Raw genomic sequence first — 21,822 nt, 5'->3', positions numbered from 1 at the left:
AATGTCTATGAGAGGAGACTGTCTGCCCTCTCACGTGGATGTCAAAGACCCCATGGCACTATTTGGAGAGCAGGGGAGTTCTCCCCAGTGTCTTGACTGATGTTTATCCCTCAGCCAACATCACAAAAATAGATGATCTGGTCATTATCACATTGCTGTTTGTGGGAGCTTGTTGGACTCAAATTGGCTGCACATTTCCTACATTACAACAGTGGCTACACTTCAAAAGTACTTAATTGGTTTTAAAGTGCTTTGAGACATGAAAGGCACATATAAATGCAAGACTTCCTTTCATGAAACTGTGAACCCGATGACACCAACATTAATTACACTCAGCAGTCAACGAGAGAGGGTCAAACATATATGCAACACAAGTTTGTCCAGTTGCAATCCTCCCCTCTCCTTTCCATGTCTCAATAAAAGAGCTAGATGTCCAAATGAACCATGTGCCCTGGTTTGCTTCAAAGCACGACAGGCAAAATGTGTGCAATTAAGTCTCATTTATAGTAAGCCTTTCTGTGCACAAGTTTGGGATGAAAGGAGAGGCAAAGGAACAAGAGATTTGTGTGTAATTAACAGAAAATGGCATCTGCAGCACAGACTGGTCAAATCACTGCTCAAATTTAGTCGTATTTTAATGTGGAAATATAATACACACGGGAAAAATTATGATTTCAAGCAGAAGTGCAGCAGCAACTTCACATGTGCATACTAAATAAGAATTGCAGAATCACAGAAATCGTATAAAATTTACAACACCAAAGGAGGCCATTTAGCCCATTGCGTCCGTACCAGTTGACAAAGAGCTACCCACCCTAATCTCACCTTCCTGCACTAGGTGCAGAGCCCCGCAGGTCATGGCTCTTCAAGTAGACATCCAAGTATTTTTTCAAATGTGGTGAGAGTTTCTGCCTCTACCACCCTTTCAAGCAGCGAGTTCCAGGTCCCTACTACACTATAATCGTATATAATTCAATTTTATATAAATAATATTAATGGCACAGCACACTTTCTGTAAAGGTTAATGTTAAATATCGGACAGTAATATTAGACAACTCAAATGTGTATGATGGGTATAATGCAATTTTCTGGTATCTGGTATCCCAAGCATGATTCCCAAACTTAGCAAGCTGTTAGGAAGAGCCAGAATCCACAAACTGAATACATTAAAAGGGTTTCAACACACTCTACTATACCTGACAGTGAAAAATATACTCTGGAGTGGTCTTCTTAAACTTCATATTCCATACAAGAGCCACACCGTCAGGCTCATTCAAAGCATCTTCGTTATTAGTATATGAAGCAACCAGTAGTTCTGGATACTATTTGAAAAATTAGTGATGAAAGAAAGAAACAAATCAGTTCAACTCATAGGAGTTAATACAAAATATAGTGCTCCCTCATTATGCTGTCAGGTATAGTCCCAACTCATTCATGTGAAAGAATTGCAATCGGTTCCCACAGCCCTGCTTAAGACTGACCCGACACTCTAACACCAGCACAAGCAGTCAATCTCTCTCTGAATTGGATTTCAGTTACTGGTAATGACGAGTGAACCTGATGGGAAAGTGGGCAGAAATCCACTGCACCACTTTGCGTATTTGCACATTTCCAGGGACAGGGAAACTGGGAGCTTCAATAAAATATAAAATGGGGGAGGGGGGTATTAATTGTGCGATTATATGCAGGTGCAGGGAGTTAATTGGGGTTTTAGTTGAGCACTTAAAAGCATACACTCACTGGGACTGGAGGAGGGTTTGAGTGAGGAACTACATATTTGTAACCCTTTAATCTGCACAGGGCGGCACAGTGGTGCAGTGGTTAGCACCGCAGCCTCACAGCTCCAGGGACCCGGGTTCGATTCCGGGTACTGCCTGTGTGGAGTTTGCAAGTTCTCCCTGTGTCTGCGTGGGTTTTCTCCGGGTGCTCCGGTTTCCTCCCACAAGCCAAAAGACTTGCAGGTTGATAGGTAAATTGGCCATTATAAATTGTCACTAGTATAGGTAGGTGGTAGGGAAATATAGGGACAGGTGGGGATGTTTGGTAGGAATATGGGATTAGTGTAGGATTAGTATAAATGGGTGGTTGATGTTCGGCACAGACTCGGTGGGCCGAAGGGCCTGTTTCAGTGCTGTATCTCTAATCTAATCATAAATGTGAAACTGAGTAAATATAGGCTCCAACCTTATCCTTCTATAACAAGCTTTCTGGAGTTTACCAGGGGGCACGGGGAAGAGAAACACTTTGCACACAATTTCCTAATATTCATGTGTGCTGGATGTTCATTCATATTCTCACTCCAGAAAACCTGCCGCCAGGTTTTCCAAGCTTTGAAGCTGAATGCAGAAGTCATTTTAAAGAGCCCAGTAAGAGGATCATTGCTCAAGTTATGAGGTTATTGAAAACCTTTTTATTTTCTCTTGCCATTTAGGTACTCATCTGACTTTGTGCCATTTGTTGTGAGGTAACCTTCTCTCCTCTCCTGCAGATGTCACTGGACCACAGTGGGTTGCCCCATGGGAATCTGACCGTATTTCTGCTTTTTGGAAGAGTGGCAGAGGGAAATCAGGCAGATGAGACATCACTATGGATGTTGTGCGTTTGGCCATTGGTAGCCTCATGTTCACATCTACAGACCTTGCTTTGGCAAAGGAACCTTGCATGTGGAGGCTCCAATTACCAAAGAAGACTTGAGGGCACAAATAGGATACATGAAGGCCTATCTGCATGTTGTAATACTGAATGGTTCTTCAAAGGCAGTCCATCAAGGTGCCATCCACCATATCTACATGTCTCACCTATCTGGTGGGGAACTGTCTTCAACAAGGTCAGCAGACAGTTACAACCGATATGTAGCACAGGGCTGATGCCACCAGTCTCAAGATTGGGCAGCTTTATTTAAATCCATTAAAAATGTGTGACTCAGGGTCCCAATATCCCAAGTGTCATTTTAAAAAGCTAGTACAATTTTCCATTTCCATCCCTACTAACTCTCCCTTAAGGCTACTCACCTGTTGTGACCAGTCCAGACAGGTAACAACACGATCCTTTGACCAATTTTCATCGTAAAACTGTCTGTTCAGTGACAGCTTGGCTCCAGCTTGAATCTCTCTGTGGAGGCATTTTATAATGTTTCAAGAAAATACAGCAATACAGCACTAGACTAATTCATTGTAGTTTTAAAACACAGCGCAGTCTTCAGACTGGTCTGTCAGAAAGAAAGTGGCATAAAATAACTTACTAATAAGAAGAAAGGAAGACATTACCCACCCTTCTTTATCATCTAAGTTGCGCCCACTGTAGTCAAAGAAGATGTCAGCGTGTTCAGTAAGTGCCTGTTCAATCATTCTGGAAGTCTGATCAAAGAAGGACAGAAATCCATCTGAACGAAGAATCTTTTCTTTCTCTTCCTCAGTCAGGTCATGCTGAGTTGCTGGAAAGACATTTTACATCATAGTCAAGCTGAGATGTCTATGAAACTGCTTTTTAAAAATATAAACGTTACTATTTTACTTTCCCATTCCCCTCCTGAAACCTCCTACAACAAATACCTTCCCTGGCACATGGAGCTGGCCCACACTTAGTAACTCTACATAATGCAAGGAAAGTGTTAAACGCAGCACAAAGAATCGGGATTTCAGCTCCGAGATCTGTGACAGATAAAAGAAATAAATAACATGCCCTTAAACCTTTCAGGATCATGCTTTGTGCAGTTTGCATGATTCTTTTCAGTATATATATCCTGCAGCACACTCCTCCTCCTCTTGACTGCTGCCTAAGGCAGATTATCTAGCCAATGGTCCCCTCTCTTCTCTATGTATTTCTAATCAGTGCCACTCCACAACGACGAGTCCAAGACCAGGATTCCTTCTCTAATTAGTATGATGCAGCTCTTTTTTTTATTCGTTTCATGGGATGCGGGCATCGCAGGCCAGGCCAACATTTATTGCCCATCCCTAATTACCCTTGAGAAGGTGGTGGTGAGTTGCCTTCTTGAACCACTGCAGTCCATGTGAGGTAGGTACACCCACAATGCTGTTAGGAGGGGGGAAGTTCCAGGATTTTGACCCAGCAACAGTGAAGGAATGGCGATATAGTTCCAAGTCAGGATGGTGTGTGACTTGGAGGGGAACTTGCAGGTGGTGGTGTTCCCATGCATCTGCTGCCCTTGTATTTCTAGGTGGTAGAGGTCGCAGGTTTGGAAGGTGCTGTCTAAGGAGCCTTGGTGCATTGCTGCAGTGCATCTTATAGATGGTACACACTGCTGCCACTGTGCATCGGTGGTGGAGGGAGTGAATGTATGTGGATGGGGTGCCAATCAAGCGGGTTGCTTTATCGAGCTTCTTGAGTGTTGTTGGAGCTGCACCCATCCAGGCAAGTGGAGAGTATTCCATCACACTCCTGACTTGTGCCTTGTAGATGGTGGACAGGCTTTGGGGAGTCAGGAGGTGAGTTACTCGCCGCAGGTTTCCTAGCCTCTGACTTGCTCTTGTAGCCACGGTATTTATGTGGCTATTCCAGTTCAGTCTCTGGTCAATGGTAACCCCAGGATGTTGATAGTGGGGGATTCAGCGAACGTAATGCCGTGGAATGTCAAAGGGAGATGGTTAGATTCTCTCTTGTTGGAGATGGTCATTGCCTGGCATTTGTGTGGCGCGAATGTTACTTGCCACTTATCAGCCCAAGCCTGGATATTGTCCAGGTCTGACTGCATTTCCACGCAGACTGCTTCAGTATCTGTGGAGTCGCGAACGATGCTGAACATTGTGCAATCATCAGCGAACATCCCCACTTCTGACCTTATGATTGAGGGAAGGTTATTGATGAAGCAGCTGAAGATGGTTGGGCCTAGGACACTACCCTGAGGAACTCCTGCAGTGATGTCCTGGAGCTGAAATGATTGACCTCCAACAACCATTGGGATCTCTTCTGGTGCAGAGGTGACCTGTACAAGAAGGATGGGTTGCATCTAAACTGGAGGGGGACCAATATCCTTGAGGGGAGGTTTGCTGGTACTACGCGGGAGGGTTTAAACTAGTCTTGCAGAGGGGTGGGACCCAAAGTAGTAGTCTCTCTGATGAGATAGTTGAGGCAAATGTAGAGGTTAAAGCAAGCAAGTCCAGTAGGCAGGCCGGGCAGGGGCAGGACAAGGAGCATGGAAGGTCTGATAGGCTAAACTGCATTTACTTTAATGCAAGAAGCCTCAGGCAGATGAACTCAGAGCATGGATCGGTACATGGGATTGTGATATTATAGCTATTACGGGAACGTGGTTGAGGGATGGGCAGGACTGGCAGCTCAATGTTCCGGGGTACCGATCCTTCCGGCGTGACAGAGGTGGAGGTAAGAGAGGAGGGGGAGTTGCACTATTGATTAGGGAGGACATCACGGCAGTACTGAGAGAGGATATCCCGGGGGGAATGACCAGCGAGGTCATATGGGTAGAACTTAGAAATAAGAAAGGGGTGATCACTTTGATGGGATTATACTATAGGCCCCCCAATAGTCAGAGGGAAGTGGAGGAGCATATATGTAGGGAAATCACAGATAGGTGTAGGAATTATAGGGTTGTAAATAGTAGGTGATTTTAACTTCCCTAATATTGACTGGGACTGCCTTAGTGCTCAGGGATCAGATGGGAAAGAATTTGTTAAGTGTGTCCAGGATAGTTTTCTGAAGCAGTATGTGGATGACCCTGCGAGAGAAGGGGCTACACTCGACCTCCTCTTAGGAAATGAGGATGGGCAGGTGGTTGATGTGTCAGTGGGGGAGCACTTTGGGACCAGTGACCATAACTCTATTAGCTTCAAGATAGTTATGGAAAAGGATAGGACTGGTCCTCAGGTTGAAGTCCGAAATTGGGGGAAGGCTAATTTCGATGGCATCAGACAGGAACTCAAATGTTGAATGGGAGAGGCTGTTTACAGGTAAAGGGACGTCTGGCAAGTGGGAGGCTTTTAAAAGTGAGATAGGAAGAGTTCAGGGCCGGCAAGTTCCTGTCAGATGGAAGCGCAAAGCTGGCAAGTTTAGGGAACCTTGGTTGATGAGGGATATTGAGGGTCTGGTCAGGACAAAGAAGGAGGCATATGTCAGGTATAGGCAACTGGGATCGAGTGAGTCCCTCGAGGAGTATAGGGGATGTAGGACTACACTTAAGAAGGAAATTAGGAGGGCGAAAAGGGGCCATGAGATTTCCCTGGCAGATAAGATAAAGGAGAATCCTAAAAGATTCTATAAGTATATTAAGAGTAAAAGGGTAGCTCGGGAGAGAGTAGGTCCCCTTAAGGATCAGTGTGGCAATCTATGTGTGGAGCCACGGGAAATGGGCGAGGTCTTAAATGAATATTTCTCATCTGTATTTACCGTGGAGAAGGTCATGGAAGCTAGTGAGTTCAAGGGAGGGAACAGCGATATCCTGGAGCATATCAACATTACAAAGGAGGAGGTGTTGGAGGTTTTGAAGTGCATTAAGGTGGATAAATCCCCAGGGCCTGACCAGGTGTATCCTAGGATGCTATGGGAAGCAAAGGAGGCGATTGCTGGGGCCCTGGCAGAGATTTTTGTATCATCATTAGCCACGGGTGAGGTACTGGAAGACTGGAGGATAGCTAATGTTGTGCCTTTATTTAAGAAGGGCAGCAGGGATAAGCCAGGGAACTACAGGCCGGTGAGCCTTACATCAGTGGTGGGAAAGTTATTGGAAGGGATTCTGAGAGACAGGATTTATATGCATCTGGAAAGACATGGTCTGATTAGGGTTAGTCAGCATGGCTTTGTGCGTGGGAAATCATGCCTCACGAATTTGATTGAGTTTTTCAAGGAGGTGACCAAGAGGATTGATGAGGGCAGGGCGATGGACATTGTCTACATGGACTTTAGCAAGACCTTTGACAAGGTCCTGCATGGTAGGCTGGTCCAGAAGGTTCGAACACATGGGATCCAGAGTGAGCTGGCAAATTGGATACAAAATTGGCTTGGTGATAGGAGGCAGAGGGTGGTAGTGGAGGGTTGTTTTTCAGATTGGAGGCCGCTGACCAGTGGTGTGCCGCAGGGATCGGTGCTGGGCCCTCTGTTGTTTGTCATATATATTAATGACTTGGATGTGAACGTAAGGGACATGATTAGTAAGTTTGCAGATGACACCAAAATTGGTGGTATAGTGGACAGTGAAGAAGGTTGTGTAAGGTTACAACAGGATATAGATCAACTGGGAAATAGGCAAGGGAGTGGCAAATGGAATTTAACGCAGACAAGTGCGAAGTGATGCATTTTGGGAAGTTAAACCAGGGCAGGACGTATACAGTGAATGGCAGGGCCCTGGGGAGTGTTCTTGAGCAGAGAGGCCTTGGGGTGCAAGCACATAATTCCCTGAAAGTGGCAACACAGGTAGACAGGGTGGTGAAGAAGGCGTATGGCATGCTTGCCTTCATCGCCTGAGGCACAGAGTACAAGAGTTGGGACATCATGTTACAGTTGTACATAACGTTGGTTAGGCTGCACTTGGAGTACTGTCTGCAGTTCTGATAGCCGCACTACAGGAAAGATGTGATTAAGCTAGAGAGGGTGCAGAAAAGATTCACAAGGACGTTGCCTGGTTTGGAGGGCTTGAGTTATAAAGAGAGATTGGATAGGCTGGGTCTGTTATCCCTGGAGTGAAGGAGGCTGAGAGGGGACATGATAGAGGTATATAAAACTATGAGAGGCATAGATCGGGTAGATAGCCAGAGTCTGTTTCCCATGTCGGGGTGACGAAAACTAGAGGGCATAGATTTAAGGTGAGAGGGAGGAGGTTTAAAGGGGATCAAAGGGGCAAATTTTTCACACAAAGAATAGTGGGTATCTGGAATGAGCTGCCTGAGGAGGTGGTGGAGGCAGGAACAGTAGCAACATTTAAGAGGCATCTGGACAGGTACTTGAATGAGCAAGGCATAGAGGGATATGGAATTAATGCAGGCAGGTGGGATTTGTATAGATAGGCATTATGGTCGGCATGGACGCGGTGGGCCGAAGGGCCTGTTTCTATGCTGCACGACTCTATGACTCTAACCACAACCATCTTCCAACCAGCAGAGAGTTTTCCCCCTGATTCCCATTGACCTCAGTTTTGCGAGGGCTCCTTGATGCCATCCTTGGTGAAATGCTACCTTGATGTCAAGGGCAGTCACTCTCACCTCACCTCTTGAGTTCAGCTGTTTGTCCACGTTTGAACCAAGACTGTAATGAGGTCAGGAGCTGAGTGGCCCTGGCGGAACCCAAACTGTGCGTCACTAAGCAAGTTATTGATAAGCAAGTGTCGCTTGATCGCACTATCTACGACACCTTTCATCACTTTACTGACGATTGAGAGTAGACTGATGGGGCAGTAATTGGCCGGGTTGGACTTGTCCTGCTTTTTGTGTACAGGACATACCTGAGCAATTTTCCACATTGCCGTCTAGTCAACTGAGCTAACTGACCCCCTTGGATGATGTATTTCCTTTCTTAATATACATTTAAATTTGCTGTGGGTTTGGTTGTTTATGCTGAAGTTGGAAAATGTTAGCAGACTTGATGCAGTCTACTTGATTTTGTGAAGCTCTGATTTGCTCAAGTTTCTCTGAGGTGTGAGTGGGGATGTATGTGATGGAGTAAGGGCAGATGATTCACTCCTGAACTGCAGCCAGTACTACTCTGTTCTGGCCAACAGGAAGCACACAAACGTAGTCAACAAAATTTCCTTCTTGCAGCCTTGTCACAAAGATCAGCAACTCAGTGGCAATGAAGATCAAATCCCCACTGTCTTGGTGTTACGTGCGTTGGCACATCAACATCCTACACTCCTCAATCTAGCAATTATTCAAAAACTGGGAAGTATAAATAAAGCCTGGTAATATTGACTAATGCAGTAGAGAAGGCCTTATTCGGAGGCATTTTCTATCTACCATTCTGTTGTTTTGGCACAATTCCTATTCCAAAGATTTTTGGAAAGTTACAGTTAGTGCCTCTGCTCTCTAACTCTTTCAGTATTCTGGGATAGGTATCACTGGGGTCCAGTGACTTGTCCACTATTAGTCAACTATTTTAGTACAGTTTCCTTTTGAATATTTATCTCCTGTTGTGACTCCTTCACATCCTCTTCAGATACTGCTTTCAGCTTCTTAATTTTAACAGTTAACAATTGTGCAAGTTGCAAAAGACATTCAGAACTCAAGAAGGTTAATCTACTCTGTTTCGTTTCAGTGATGTGTACCAGTGGCAAAACACTTGCTTTGGCTGTTTTTTTATTGCAGTTCACTGCTGTTGTGACTAGTTCACTTGAAACATTCTCCCTTTTTCTGAATCTGATTGCACGGTTAGCAAATCAAGAAGTTGAACCTTGACGGCCTTCCCCTTTTCAGTTACTCTAAATTCAAATCAAAGGATTGGAGTATGGTGAGATAGCATGCAACGTATTCAAGACGACTTTCATCTTTGCTGTAATCTTGCTCATCATTCTTGGAACCTCAGCCTTTGATGCATCCCCTTTCCTCCCAGTATATTTAATCTTCAGTTCACTTTTATTTCTTTTATGTCTTTTATTTAGCAGATTAACTTAACAGTTGCTGTTAGGGTTGGAGAAGGTGAGTTTTAGACCAGCTTTAAACAGGGTTCACTCAGGCTCTGCTTGCAGCTGCAACTTGTTAATTAGAGAATTGGCTTAAACCAGTTTTCAGGGGCTAGAGTCAGTCAGTATAAAAGTGAGCCATCTTACAGTGCTGACTTGGTTTGCACTAGAGTGCTGACTTGGGTTGCATTAGAGTGCTATAGTGGAAGTTTGGTAACTGAGGAAGTTCGGTGAGGAGGGAGCAAGGAGCTCCTTTCATTTCCTACCTGTCCTCAGAGTGAGGGGAGCCGAGAGCTTCCAAAGAGCACAGCTGACTGGGAGAAGACTCGGAGGGCGGAGTTCCGGACCGGTAAGTATAAAAAACTTACCTCGGGGTTCTGTGGCCTGCATCCAGGGAGAAGACTTGGAGGGCGGAGTTCCAGACCGGTAAGTATAAAAAACTTACCTCTGGTAAAAAAAACTGCAAATGACGTCACAGGAAAGCTGTGACCCGATTGGCTGGTCAGGAATTTTTACTGAATTTGAAAATAAAACATTGATAAAAATTGATTAAAACCCTAATTAACTAATTAATAAGTAGAATAACTAAACCAGAGGGAGGAGATTACTGTATTTAGTTAGCATTTAATATTTATTGTAGGAATCTAGCACTAGGGACCATATAGTTAATGAGAACAATTTAGTCAGGATTTAATAAGTATTTATTTATTTTAAATTAATTTATTAATTAGTGCTAGAAATGTCAGTTAGAGGGGTGAAGTGCTTCACCTGTGAGATGTCTGACGCTTCCAGCGTTCTGGATGACTACATCTGCAGGAAGTGTACCCAGTTGCAGCTCCTCACAGACCGCATGGATCGGTTGGAGCGGCAACTGGATGCATTTAGGAGCATGCAGGTGGCAGAAAGCGTCATAGACAGGAGTGTTAGAGAGGTGGTTACACCCAAGGTGCAGGCAGATAGATGGGTGACCGCTAGAAGGGGCAGGCAGTCAGTGCAGGAATCCCCTGTGGCTATCCCCCTCTCTAACAAGTATACCGTTTTGGATACTGTTGGGGGGGATGGCCTATCAGGGGAAAACAGCAGTAGCCAGAGCAGTGGCACCATGGCTGGCACTGTTGTTCAGCAGGGAGGGACAAAGCGCAGAAGAGCAATAGTTATAGGGGACTCTATAGTCAGGGGCACAGATAGGCGCTTCTGTGGACGTGAAAGAGACTCCAGGAAGGTATGTTGCCTCCCTGGTGCCAGGGTCAAGGATGTCTCTGAACGGACAGGGGGCATTCTGAAGGGGTGGGGGTGGGGGTGGGGGAGGGTGAACAGCCAGAGGTTGTGGTACACATCGGTACCAACGACATAGGCAGGAAGAGTGACGAGGTCCTGCATGGGGAGTTTAGGGAGTTAGGTAGAAAGTTAAAAGACAGGACCTCTAAGGTTGTAATCTCGGGATTACTTCCTGTGCCACGTGCCAGTGAGGCTAGAAATAGGAAGATAGTGCAGCTAAACACGTGGCTGAACAGCTGGTGTAGAAGGGAGGGTTTCAGATATCAGGACCATTGGGATCTCTTCAGGGACAGATGGGACCTGTACAAGAAGGACAGATTGCATCTAAACTGGAGGGGCACAAATATCCTGGCTGCGAGGTTTGCTAGCGTCACTCGGGAGGGTTTAAACTAGTGTGGCAGGGGGGTGGGAACCAGAGCAGTAGGACAGCAAGTGAAATAAATGAGGGGGAACGAGTAAATAAGGCCAGTAAGACTAAGAGGAAGAGCAGGCAGGGAGATGTTGCGGAGCACAGCGGGACTGGTGGTCTGAAGTGCATTTGTTTCAATGCGAGAAGTATAACAGGTAAGGCAGATGAACTTGGAGCTTGGATTAGTACTTGGAAATATGATGTTGTTTCTATTACAGAGACTTGGTTGAGGGAAGGACAGGATTGGCAGCTAAATGTTCCAGGATTTCGAAGCTTCAGGCGGGATAGAGGGGGATGTAAAAGGGGTGGGGGAGTTGCATTACTTGTTAAGGAGAATATCACAGCTGGACTGCAGGAGGACACCTCGGAGGGGTCGTGCAGCGAGGCAATATGGGTGGAGCTCAGGAATAGGAAGGGTGCAGTCACGATGTTGGGGGTTTTCTACAGGCCTCCCAACATCCAGCGGGAGGTAGAGGAGCAGATATGTAGACAGATTTTGGAAAGATGGAATGGTAACAGGGTTGTAGTGGTGGCTGATTTTAACTTCCCCTATATTGACTGGGACTCACTTTGTGCTAGGGGCTTGGATGGGGCAGAATTTGTAAGGAGCATTCAGGAGGGCTTCTTGAAACAGTATGTAGATAGTCTAACTAGGGATGGGGCCGTACTGGACCTGGTATTGGGGAATGAGCCCGGCCAGGTGGTTGAAGTTTCAGTCGGGGAGCATTTCGGGAACAGTGACCATAATTCCATAAGTTTTAAGGTACTTGTGGATAAGGATAAGAGTAGTCCTCGGGTGAAGGTGCTAAATTGGGGGAAGGCTAATTATAACAATATTAGGCAGGAACTGAAGAGTTTAGATTGGGGGCGGCTGTTTGAGGGTAAATCAACATCTGACATGTGGGAGTCTTTCAAATGTCAGTTGATTAGAATCCAGGATTGGCATGTTCCTGTGAGGAAGAAGGATAAGTTTGGAAAGTTTCGGGAACCTTGGATAACGCGGGATATTGTGAGCCTAGTCAAAAAGAAAAAGGAAGCATTTGTAAGGGCTGGAAGGCTAGGAACAGACGAATCCCTTGAGGAATGTAAAGACAGTAGAAAGGAACTTAAGCAAGGACGGCACAGTGGCGCAGTGGTTAGCACCGCAGCCTCACAGTTCCAGCGACCCGGGTTCAATTCTGGGTACTGCCTGTGTGGAGTTTGCAAGTTCTCCCTGTGTCTGCGTGGGTTTCCTCCGGGTGCTCCGGTTTCCTCCCACAAGCCAAAAGACTTGCAGGTTGATAGGTAAATTGGCCATTATAAATTGCCCCTCGTATAGGTAGGTGGTAGGGAAATACAGGGACAGGTGGGGATGTGGTAGAAATATGGGATTAGTGTAGGATTAGTATATATGGGTGGCTGATGGTCGGCACAGACTCGGTGGGCCGAAGGGCCTGTTTCAGTGCTGTATCTCTAAGCTAAAAAACTAAAAACAAGGAGTCAGGAGGGCTAAAAGGGGTCATGAAAAGTCATTGGCAAACAAGATTAAGGAAAATCCCAAGGCTTTTTATCTGCATATAAAGAGCAAGAGGGTAACCAGGGAAAGGGTTGGCCCACTCAAGGACAGAGAAGGGAATCTATGTGTGGAGCCAGAGGAAATGGGCGAGGTACTAAATGAGTACTTTGCATCAGTATTCACCAAAGAGAAGGACTTGGTGGATGATAAGCATAGGGGAGGGAGTGTAGATAGTCTCAGTCATCTCATTATCAAAAAGGAGGAGGTGTTGGGTGTCTTGCAAAGCATTAAGGTGGATAAGTCCCCAGGGCCTGATGGGATCTACCCCAAAATACTGAGGGAGGCAAGGGAAGAAATTGCTGGGGCCTTGACAGAAATCTTTGCATCCTCATTGGCTACAGGTGAGGTCCCAGAGGACTGGAGAATAGCCAATGTTGTTCCTTTGTTTAAGAAGGGTAGCAAGGATAATCCAGGAAATTATAGGCCGGTGAGCCTTACATCAGTGGTAGGGAAACTATTAGAGAGGATTCTTCAGGACAGGATTTACTCCCATTTGGAAACAAACAAACTTATTAGCGAGAGGCAGCATGGTTTTGTGAAGGGGAGGTCGTGTCTCACTAATTTGATTGAGTTTTTTGAGGAAGGGACGAAGATGATTGATGAATGAAGGGCAGTGGATGTTATCTATATGGACTTCAGTAAAGCCTTTGACAAGGTCCCTCATGGCAGACTGGTGCAAAAGGTGAAGTCATACGGGATCAGACGTGAGCTGGCAAGATGGATACAGAACTGGCTCGGTCATAGAAGACAGAGGGTAGCAGTGCTTTTCTGAATGGAGGAATGTGACTAGTGGTGTTCCGCAGGGATCAGTGCTGGGACCTTTGCTGTTTGCAGTATATATAAATGATTTGGAGGAAAATGTAGCTGGTCTGATTAGTAAGTGGGCGGCACAGTGGCGCAGTGGTTAGCACCGCAGCCTCACAGCTCCAGCGACCCGGGTTCAATTCTGGGTACTGCCTGTGTGGAGTTTGCAAGTTCTCCCTGTGTCTGCGTGGGTCTCCTCCGGGTGCTCCGGTTTCCTCCCACATGCCAAAGACTTGCTGGTTGATAGGTTAATTGAACATTATAAATTGCCCCGAGTATAGGTAGGTGGTAGGGAAATATAGGGTCAGGTGGGGATGTGGTAGGAATATGGAATTAGTGTAGGATTGGTATAAATGGGTGGTTGATGGTCGGCACAGACTCGGTGGGCCGAAGGGCCTGTTTCAGTGCTGTATCTCTAAACTAAACTAAACTAAGTTTGCGGACGACACAAAGGTTGGAGGAGTTGCGGATAGTGATGAGGATTGTCAGAGGATACAGCAGGATATAGATCGGTTGGAGACTTGGGCGGAGAAATGGCAGATGGAGTTTAATCTGGACAAATGTGAGGTAATGCATTTTGGAAGGTCTAATGCAGGTGGGAGGTATACAGTAAATGGCAGAACCCTTAGGAGTATTGACAGGCAGAGAGATCTGGGCGTACAGGTCCACAGGTCACTGAAAGTGGCAACGCAGGTGGATAAGGTAGTCAAGAAGGCATACGGCATGCTTGCCTTCATCGGTCGGGGCACAGAGTATAAAAATTGGTGAGGCCACACTTAGAATATTGCGTGTAATTCTGGTCGCCACACTACCAGAAGGATGTGGAGGCTTTGGAGAGGGTACAGAAGAGGTTTACCAGGATGTTGCCTGGTCTGGAGGGCATTAGCTATGAGGAGTGGTTGGATAAACTCAGACTGTTTTCACTGGAACGATGGAGGTGGAGGGGCGACATGATAGAGATTTACAAAGTTATGAGCGGCATGGACAGAGTGGATAGTCAGAAGCTTTTCCCCAGGGTGGAAGAGTCAGTTACTAGGGGACATAGGTTTAAGGTGAGAGGGGCAAAGTTTAGAGGGGATGTGCGAGGCAAGTTCTTTACACAGAGGGTGGTGAGTGCCTGGAACTTGCTGCCGGGGGAGGTGGTGGAAGCAGGTACGATAGCAACGTTTAAGAGGCATCTTGACAAATACATGAATAGGATGGGAATAGAGGGATACTGTCCCCGGAAGTGCAGAAGGTTTTAGTTGAGGCAGGCATCAAGATCGGCGCAGGCTTGGAGGGCCTAATGGCCTGTTCCTGTGCTGTACTGTTCTTTGTTCACTTACTTGTCCTGCTTCATCACTTGAAGCTAGATCCAGCAACACTCTCTTCCTTATTTGAGCCATAGGGGAGGCAGTGACACAGTGGTATTGTCACTGGACTAATAACCCAGAGACCCAGGGTATTGCTCTGGGAACATGGGTTCGAATCTGGATGAAAAAAAATCTAATGGCCATGAAACAATTGTCGCAAAACCCATCTGGTTCACTAATGTCCTTTAGGGAAGGAAATCTGCTGTCCTTACCTGGTCTGGCCTCCATGTGACTCCAGACCCACAGCAATGTGGTTGACTCTTAAATTGTCCTCTGAAATGGCCTAGCAAGTTACTCAGTTGTACCTAACAGCTAAAAAGTCGATAAGAATTAAACCGGACACCCGGCATCGACCTCGGCACTGGAAACGACAACGGCAAGCCCAGCTCTGTCGACCCTGCAAAGTCCACCTTCCTATCATCTGGGGGGCTTGTGCCAAAGTTGGGAGAGCTGTCCCACAGACTAGTCAAGCAACAACCTGACATAGTCATACTCCCAGAATCATACCTTACAGACAATGTCCCAGAGTCCTCTGTCACCATCCCTACGTATGTCCTGTCCCACCAGCAGGACAGACCCGGCAGAGGTGGTGGCACAGTGGTGTACAGTCGGGAGGGAGTTGCCTTGGGAGTCCTCAACATCTACTCCAGACCTCATGAAGTCTCATGGCATCAGGTCAAACATGGGCAAGGTAACCTCCTACTGATTACCACCTGCCGCCCTCCCTCAGCTGATGAATCAGTACTCCTCCATGTTGAACACCACTTGGAGGAAGCACTGAGGGCAGGAAGGGCACAGAATGTACTCTGGGTGGGGGACTTCAATATCCATCATCAAGAGTGGCTCAGGAGCACCACGACTGACCGAGCTGGCAGAGTCCTAAAGGACATAGCTGCTAGACTGGGTCTGCGGCAGGTGGTGAGGGAACCATAAGAGGGAAAAACATACCTGACCTCGTCCTCACCAATCTACCAGCCGCAGAAGCATCTGTCCATGACAGTATTGGTCGGAGTGACCACTGCAAAGTCCTTGTGGAGACGAAGACCCGTCTTCACATTGAGGATACCCTCCATCGTATTGTGTGGCACTACCAACGTGCTAAATGGGATAAATTTCGAACAGATCTAGCAGTGCAAAACTGGGCATGCATGTGGCCCTGTGGGCCATCAGCAGCAGCAGAATTGTACTCAATCTGTAACCTCATGGCCCGGCATATCCCCCACTCTACCATTACCATTAAGCCAGGAGACCAACCCTGGTTCAATGAAGAGTGCAGGAGCAGCACCAGGCATACCTTCAATCTTCAGCCAAAAGTGCCGAGTTGATGATCCATCTCGGCCTCCTCCTGAAGTCCCCAGCATCACAGATGCCAGACTTCAGCCAATTCGATTCACTCCGCGTGATATCAAGAAACGACTGAAGGCACTGGATACTGCAAAGGCTATGGGCCCTGACAATATTCCGGCAACAGTACTGAAGACCTGTGCTGCAGAACTTGCCACACCCCTAGCCAAGCTGTGCCAGTACAGCTACAACACTGGCATCTACCCTGCAATGTGGAAAATTGCCCAGCTATGTCCTGTACACAAAAAGCAGGACAAGTCCAACCCAGCCAATTACCGCCCCATCAGCCTACTCTCAATCATCAGTAAAGTGATGGAAGGTGTCATCAACAGTGCCATCAAGCGGCACTTGCTGAGCAATAACCTGCTCAGTGACACTCAGTTTGTGTTCTGTCAGGGCCACTCAGCTCCTGACCTCATTACAGCCTTGGTTCAAACATGGACAAAAGAGCTGAACTCAAGAGGTGAGGTGAGAGTGATTGCCCTTGACATCAAGGCAGCATTTGACCGAGTATGGCATCAAGGAGCCCGAGCAAAACTGAGGTCAATGGGAATCAGGGGGAAAACCCTCCGCTGGCTGGAGTCATACCAAGCGCAAAGGAAGATGGTTGTGGTTGTTGGCGGGCAATCATCTCAGCTCCAGGACATCACTGCAGGAGTTCCTCAGGGTAGTGTCCTCGGCCCAACGATCTTCAGCTGCTTCATCAATGACCTTCCTCCATCATAAGGTCAGAAGTGGGGATGTTCGCTGATGATTGCACAATGTTCAGCACCATTCGTGACTCCTCAGATACTGAAGCAGTCCATGTAGAAATGCAGCATGACCTGGACAACATCCAGGCTTGGGCTGATAAGTGGCAAGTAACATTCGCGCCACACAAGTGCCAGGCAATAACCATCTCCAACAAGAGAGAATCTAAACATCTCCCCTTGATATTCAACAGCATTACCATCGCTGAATCCCCCACTATCAACATCCTGGGGGTTACCATTGACCAGAAACTGAACTGGAGTAGCCATATAAATACCGTGGTTACAACAGCAGGTCAGAGGCTAGGAATCCTGAGGCGTGTAACTCACCTCCTGACTCCCCAAAGCCTGTCCACCATCTACAAGGCACAAGTGAGGAGTGTGATGGAATACTCTCCACTTGCCTGGATGGGTGCAGCTCCAACAACACTCAAGAAGCTCGACACCATCCAGGACAAAGCAGCCCAATTGATTGGCACCCCATCCACAAACATTCATTCCCTCCACCACCGACGCACAATGGCAGCAGTGTGTACCATCTACAAGATGCACTGCAGCAAGGCTCCTTAGACAGCACCTTCCAAACCTGCGACCTCTACCAACAAGAAGGACAAGGGCAGCAAATGCATGGGAACACCACCACCTGCAAGTTCCCCTCCAAGTCACACACCACCCTGACTTGGAACTATATCACTGTTCCTTCACTGTCGCTGGGTCAAAATTCTGGAACTCCCTTCCTAACAGCACTGTAGGTGTACCTACCCCACATGGACTGCAGTGGTTCAAGAAGGCAGCTCACCACCACCTTCTCAAGGGCGATTAGGGATGGGCAATAAATGCTGGCCTGGCCAGTGAAGCCCACATCCCATGAATGAATTTTAAAAAAAAAGCGAGAGTGTGATGTAGAAAGACGCCAACAGCACGGGTTCAATCTCCATACCTGCTGTGGTAGTTCATGGAGGCCTGCCTCCTCATCTTGCCCCATGCTTGAGGAGTGGTGACCCTCAAGCTATACATCACCAACTGTCTCTCCCTCATGGGGAGAGCTGCCTATGGTCCTTTGGGACTATGACTCAAGCAAGCAAACATCATCCAAGAATTTGGTACAGGAATTTTACACCACAGCTTCACAAAACCAGAAACAGTAGAAAAATAAATAATTAATTCACTGGAATGGAACAATTTTTAAACTTTTCATTGGTAATAATCTTATACTTAGGTTTGAACAAACTACCATTAAAAGCATCAACCTAAGTTTCTGTTAGCACCAATGTCTTGTCTGCAATATGACTGAGAGACAGTTGCATATATTTCTGGACATAATGGTCTGTGAATTAAGTGAGCATTTAAAGGCCGGGAGGTGGAATGAAAAAGCACTTTTGATGCAAGGTGTTGGTCCCCCCTTTTAAACTTTATTAAAATCTCCTGGACTGTTCTTCACACTCTCAGGGAGCAGACATTTCACGTGCTCTTGACTCACAACACTGAACACCTCCACCAATTCAGCAGTCAACAGTGTCCTTCTAGACTCTGGGTGCAAGTGGGTATTCCTTGAATAATTCTGGTCAGCCAAGTACAGTATCATGAAAAGCTAGTCTACCCAAATATCTGAGAACAGTTACCTTCATGCTGTTCTTCAGTCTCTTCTTGGGTTTCTTCAGGTGTTTCAGTCTCTGCTTCAGTTGATGCTTTCATGGGAACTAGTGCTTCTTCCTTTTCTGCAGCAAGTAATTGTATAAAACAGCAAATCGATACACATCAAATATATAGAAATCGACCCTATATGGCACAGATATATCCACAAAACATAATTGTAACCCCCTGAAATCATTGTATTACTTCATTTATATTCAAAACATTTACCAAATGCCATGTTCAACTGAAGTTGAACACAGCCTAATTTATATGTGTGCACAGAGAGTCATAAACAGTAATTTGAAAAACTCTCTCCCTCTCACTTAAAATGTCTATTTTCTCCCTTCCCATCGGACCCTTGCGCCATGCACCATTTCCTGGTTAACAGGTCAGTTGGGTGATCTACTATTAGGGTTCTACTCCTGCCATTAAGTTGGTTGATAGGAAATCCATAAGAGCACTTTGGTCACGCCAATGTGCTTTGTTGAATGATGATTTTCTTTAATCCACTGACTGGAGACCTGAAATGATATTTTTTAAAGAAATTGAAAAAGGGACCGATAAAAGATGACTTTGCTAGCAGTTTAAGATGGCCACCTAATTTGCAACACTGTATCCTACATTGCAAGCCAGTGAGGTGGAGGCAAAATGTCTGCTCATCCCAGGAAGGACCAAAGACCCAGGAAGTTTAAAGGAACTGCCCGTTCTCTTTAGCAAGAAAAAATACACTGTTAACTACCATGCTTGAATCACTGGGTGACTGTCATGTGATAAGCCCCCCGTCCCCCTTCTGTGGTTTTAATCTGGTGTTTCTCTGCAGCAGTTTGAGAAGCATCTGGACTCTGACACGTGCAGACCCAAGTTGGGGTTCCCTCCTCTCTCTCATCCCAGCTTGCAAGTTGCGAACCCTGCCTGCTGACTGACCATCTTTGCATACTCTGGCGATAATCAGAAACCCCTTTGGAGGAAATCATCTGCATCACTGTCTCCAAGAGACCCACCGAACCAGTCATCTATCGCTTCAAACTAAAAGCCTCAGGCCCACTGAATTCAGCTAGAAGCCAGCCGAATCACCAAACTCCACAGACTACCTTTTTTTATGGACTCTAACTCGACCAATCTACCCTTCCCCACTCAGTAACCTATAATGTGTATGTGCTTGTGAAAGTTGGTGCGTATTTTTATTATTATTACTTAGTTCAGTTTAAGTACAATAAAGTTAACCTCTTTCTTTGTTAAACTCAAGAAAACCTGTCCGATTAGTTCTTGTTTTGATCATTGCAAGTAAGTAATTAAACACCTACTGAATTACTCAGTACATCAACTTTAAAAAAGAATTAAACCTGTTGTGGTCAAACAAGGAGAGGGAAAAGAGGGAAGCCCTTCGACCCCTTCTTGCCTGATGGTAACAACATGCACACTGAGTTTTTTCTCCTGTTACTAGAGGTAACAGCACATGAGATTCCTTACTTTTACAAATAAACACAGCAATTTTGAGCACTAAGAAAACTTAAATGTTGAAACAATTCCCGATGTAGGTCACTGCGGATATGATACCAACTTACATCCAACAGGTTATTTTCAGTGGGCCAGTTCTCAACTGTCACCGAGGGTGGGAGTAACTTGTTATAATAAAACACCCCATGGAGGAGAAAAAAAAATCAGCATGGACACCTATCCATCCTGTCAGTCAATATGAGCAGCACTGCTGTTACCAAAGGAGGCGTCTGTGACCTAGACAGTTCTGCCCATCTAGCTACAGCTGGAAGCAAGATGGCAACAGAAATGGGGTATTTTGTTCTGTCCCCTTACTTCTCTTGATACAGGCACTACACTTTTCGAGCTGAAGGAGGGCTAAGTGAAGAGGTCAGCAAGACAAACTCTCATTAATGCCTTATGTACTAAGCCACTCCATGAATTGAGCAGTTGAGATTGTAGACTGTAGAATCCAATGGGAGATGCATTACTAAGTCTATTACAATGTGACTTGCCCTGGTAAAACAGTCCTACTCCTGGTCAGTCAATAGGTGTTATAGAACACTTGGCTGTAAATAAGCATTCCATCTGCAGTGCAATTTACTCCAGATGCACTGCACAGCAGGAATTTACTTGTCCTGTATCAAACATGATCTTGAGATAGCATTGCACAGAGCCACAGAGGGTGTCTGCTGATTGGTTTCGAAGAAATTAGTACATATCCATATATTTGATGGCAAATAAGAGTTCAAGGTCTTTGGCAGTCGGCACTTGAATATGCCAGCTACACTTGTGAGGTTTGTCAGTTTTCACTTAGGCTGCTCATCAAAGTACTTTTTGAAAACAAAGCATCCTGACTCAGGGTTGAGGTAAAATAAACGATGTGCCCTTCTTGATGAAGAAATATGCTTCTTGATGGTTAAAACCTACAGTAGCACAGCCAAATACAAGTCATGGAAAAGCATACACCCTGTTCACTGTGAAGGGAGAATTCGTGGGGGAAAGAAAGCTAAATAATTAAAGGAGAAAATTACTGGAAAATGTTTGGTCTTAGCCTACCTTCATCTGGTTTAGTAACCACTGGTGTTTGGGTCTCCTTACAGTGCGCAAAACGTTCGCAAGGTGCAATATCCACATGGGTAATTCTGGCTATTCCTAGTTTTTGCAGATGATGTCTAGATAGGAGTTGATAAATTAAAATCACTGTGGTGCAGTGAGTAGCAAAGCAACACTCAAACCTTGAAGACTGCTATGCTTCTATAGTAACTGCAGTGGAACCTCCAATATCCGCATTCTTCATCTGCCAGAATTTACACAATTGTTGAAATGCCACCTCGTTACATAACTTCTTGTTATTTGCATTCCACCTTTTATTGGTCAATGCAACTACATAAATATTTTGTTTTCATATTTGTGTTGGACGTGTCTTCGTTCACGTCACAAGGATATTGGTGTATCATACATACAAGATCAGAATTTAGATTATTCACCAATTTCCATTACTCACAAGGAGTATATAATGGAGGTTCCATAGTTGTGCAATGCTATAAACTAACAATTTTTTGCCAAGGCAGTCTGCATCATGAACTGGTAGCCCCAACACATATTACACATGTGACATATATGTATGTACATAT

The 21,822-nt window shown here is 45.7% G+C and overlaps 1 protein-coding gene and 1 long non-coding RNA gene across 6 annotated transcripts in view; one reads left to right on the top strand and one right to left on the bottom strand.

Annotated features, from left to right (window-relative positions):
* LOC137358537 (uncharacterized) overlaps positions 1-19,913 on the top strand; it is a 38,436-nt gene extending 18,523 nt beyond the window's left edge. Inside the window, exon 3 of the long non-coding RNA XR_010971224.1 lies at positions 19,530-19,913. This is a non-coding gene — a long non-coding RNA (uncharacterized lncRNA). The remainder of the gene's footprint in view (positions 1-19,529) is intronic.
* The window catches only part of LOC137358536 (cytoplasmic dynein 1 intermediate chain 2-like), a 122,227-nt gene that overhangs the window by 25,959 nt on the left and 74,446 nt on the right, over positions 1-21,822 (bottom strand). For all 5 annotated transcript variants that reach the window (XM_068024469.1, XM_068024470.1, XM_068024467.1 and 2 more), the window contains exons 5-9: positions 21,245-21,360; positions 18,697-18,792; positions 3,271-3,433; positions 3,012-3,111; positions 1,197-1,322 (exon numbers count right to left, since the gene is read on the bottom strand). In XM_068024469.1, the coding sequence (XP_067880570.1) occupies positions 1,197-1,322; positions 3,012-3,111; positions 3,271-3,433; positions 18,697-18,792; positions 21,245-21,360 (601 nt within the window). The remainder of the gene's footprint in view (positions 1-1,196; positions 1,323-3,011; positions 3,112-3,270; positions 3,434-18,696; positions 18,793-21,244; positions 21,361-21,822) is intronic.

This window comes from Heterodontus francisci, chromosome X, assembly GCF_036365525.1.
Source record: "Heterodontus francisci isolate sHetFra1 chromosome X, sHetFra1.hap1, whole genome shotgun sequence".
Taxonomy (NCBI): domain Eukaryota; kingdom Metazoa; phylum Chordata; class Chondrichthyes; order Heterodontiformes; family Heterodontidae; genus Heterodontus; species Heterodontus francisci.
Note: the sequence above shows the minus strand (reverse complement) of the source record. Positions and strands in the feature narration are given on the sequence as shown.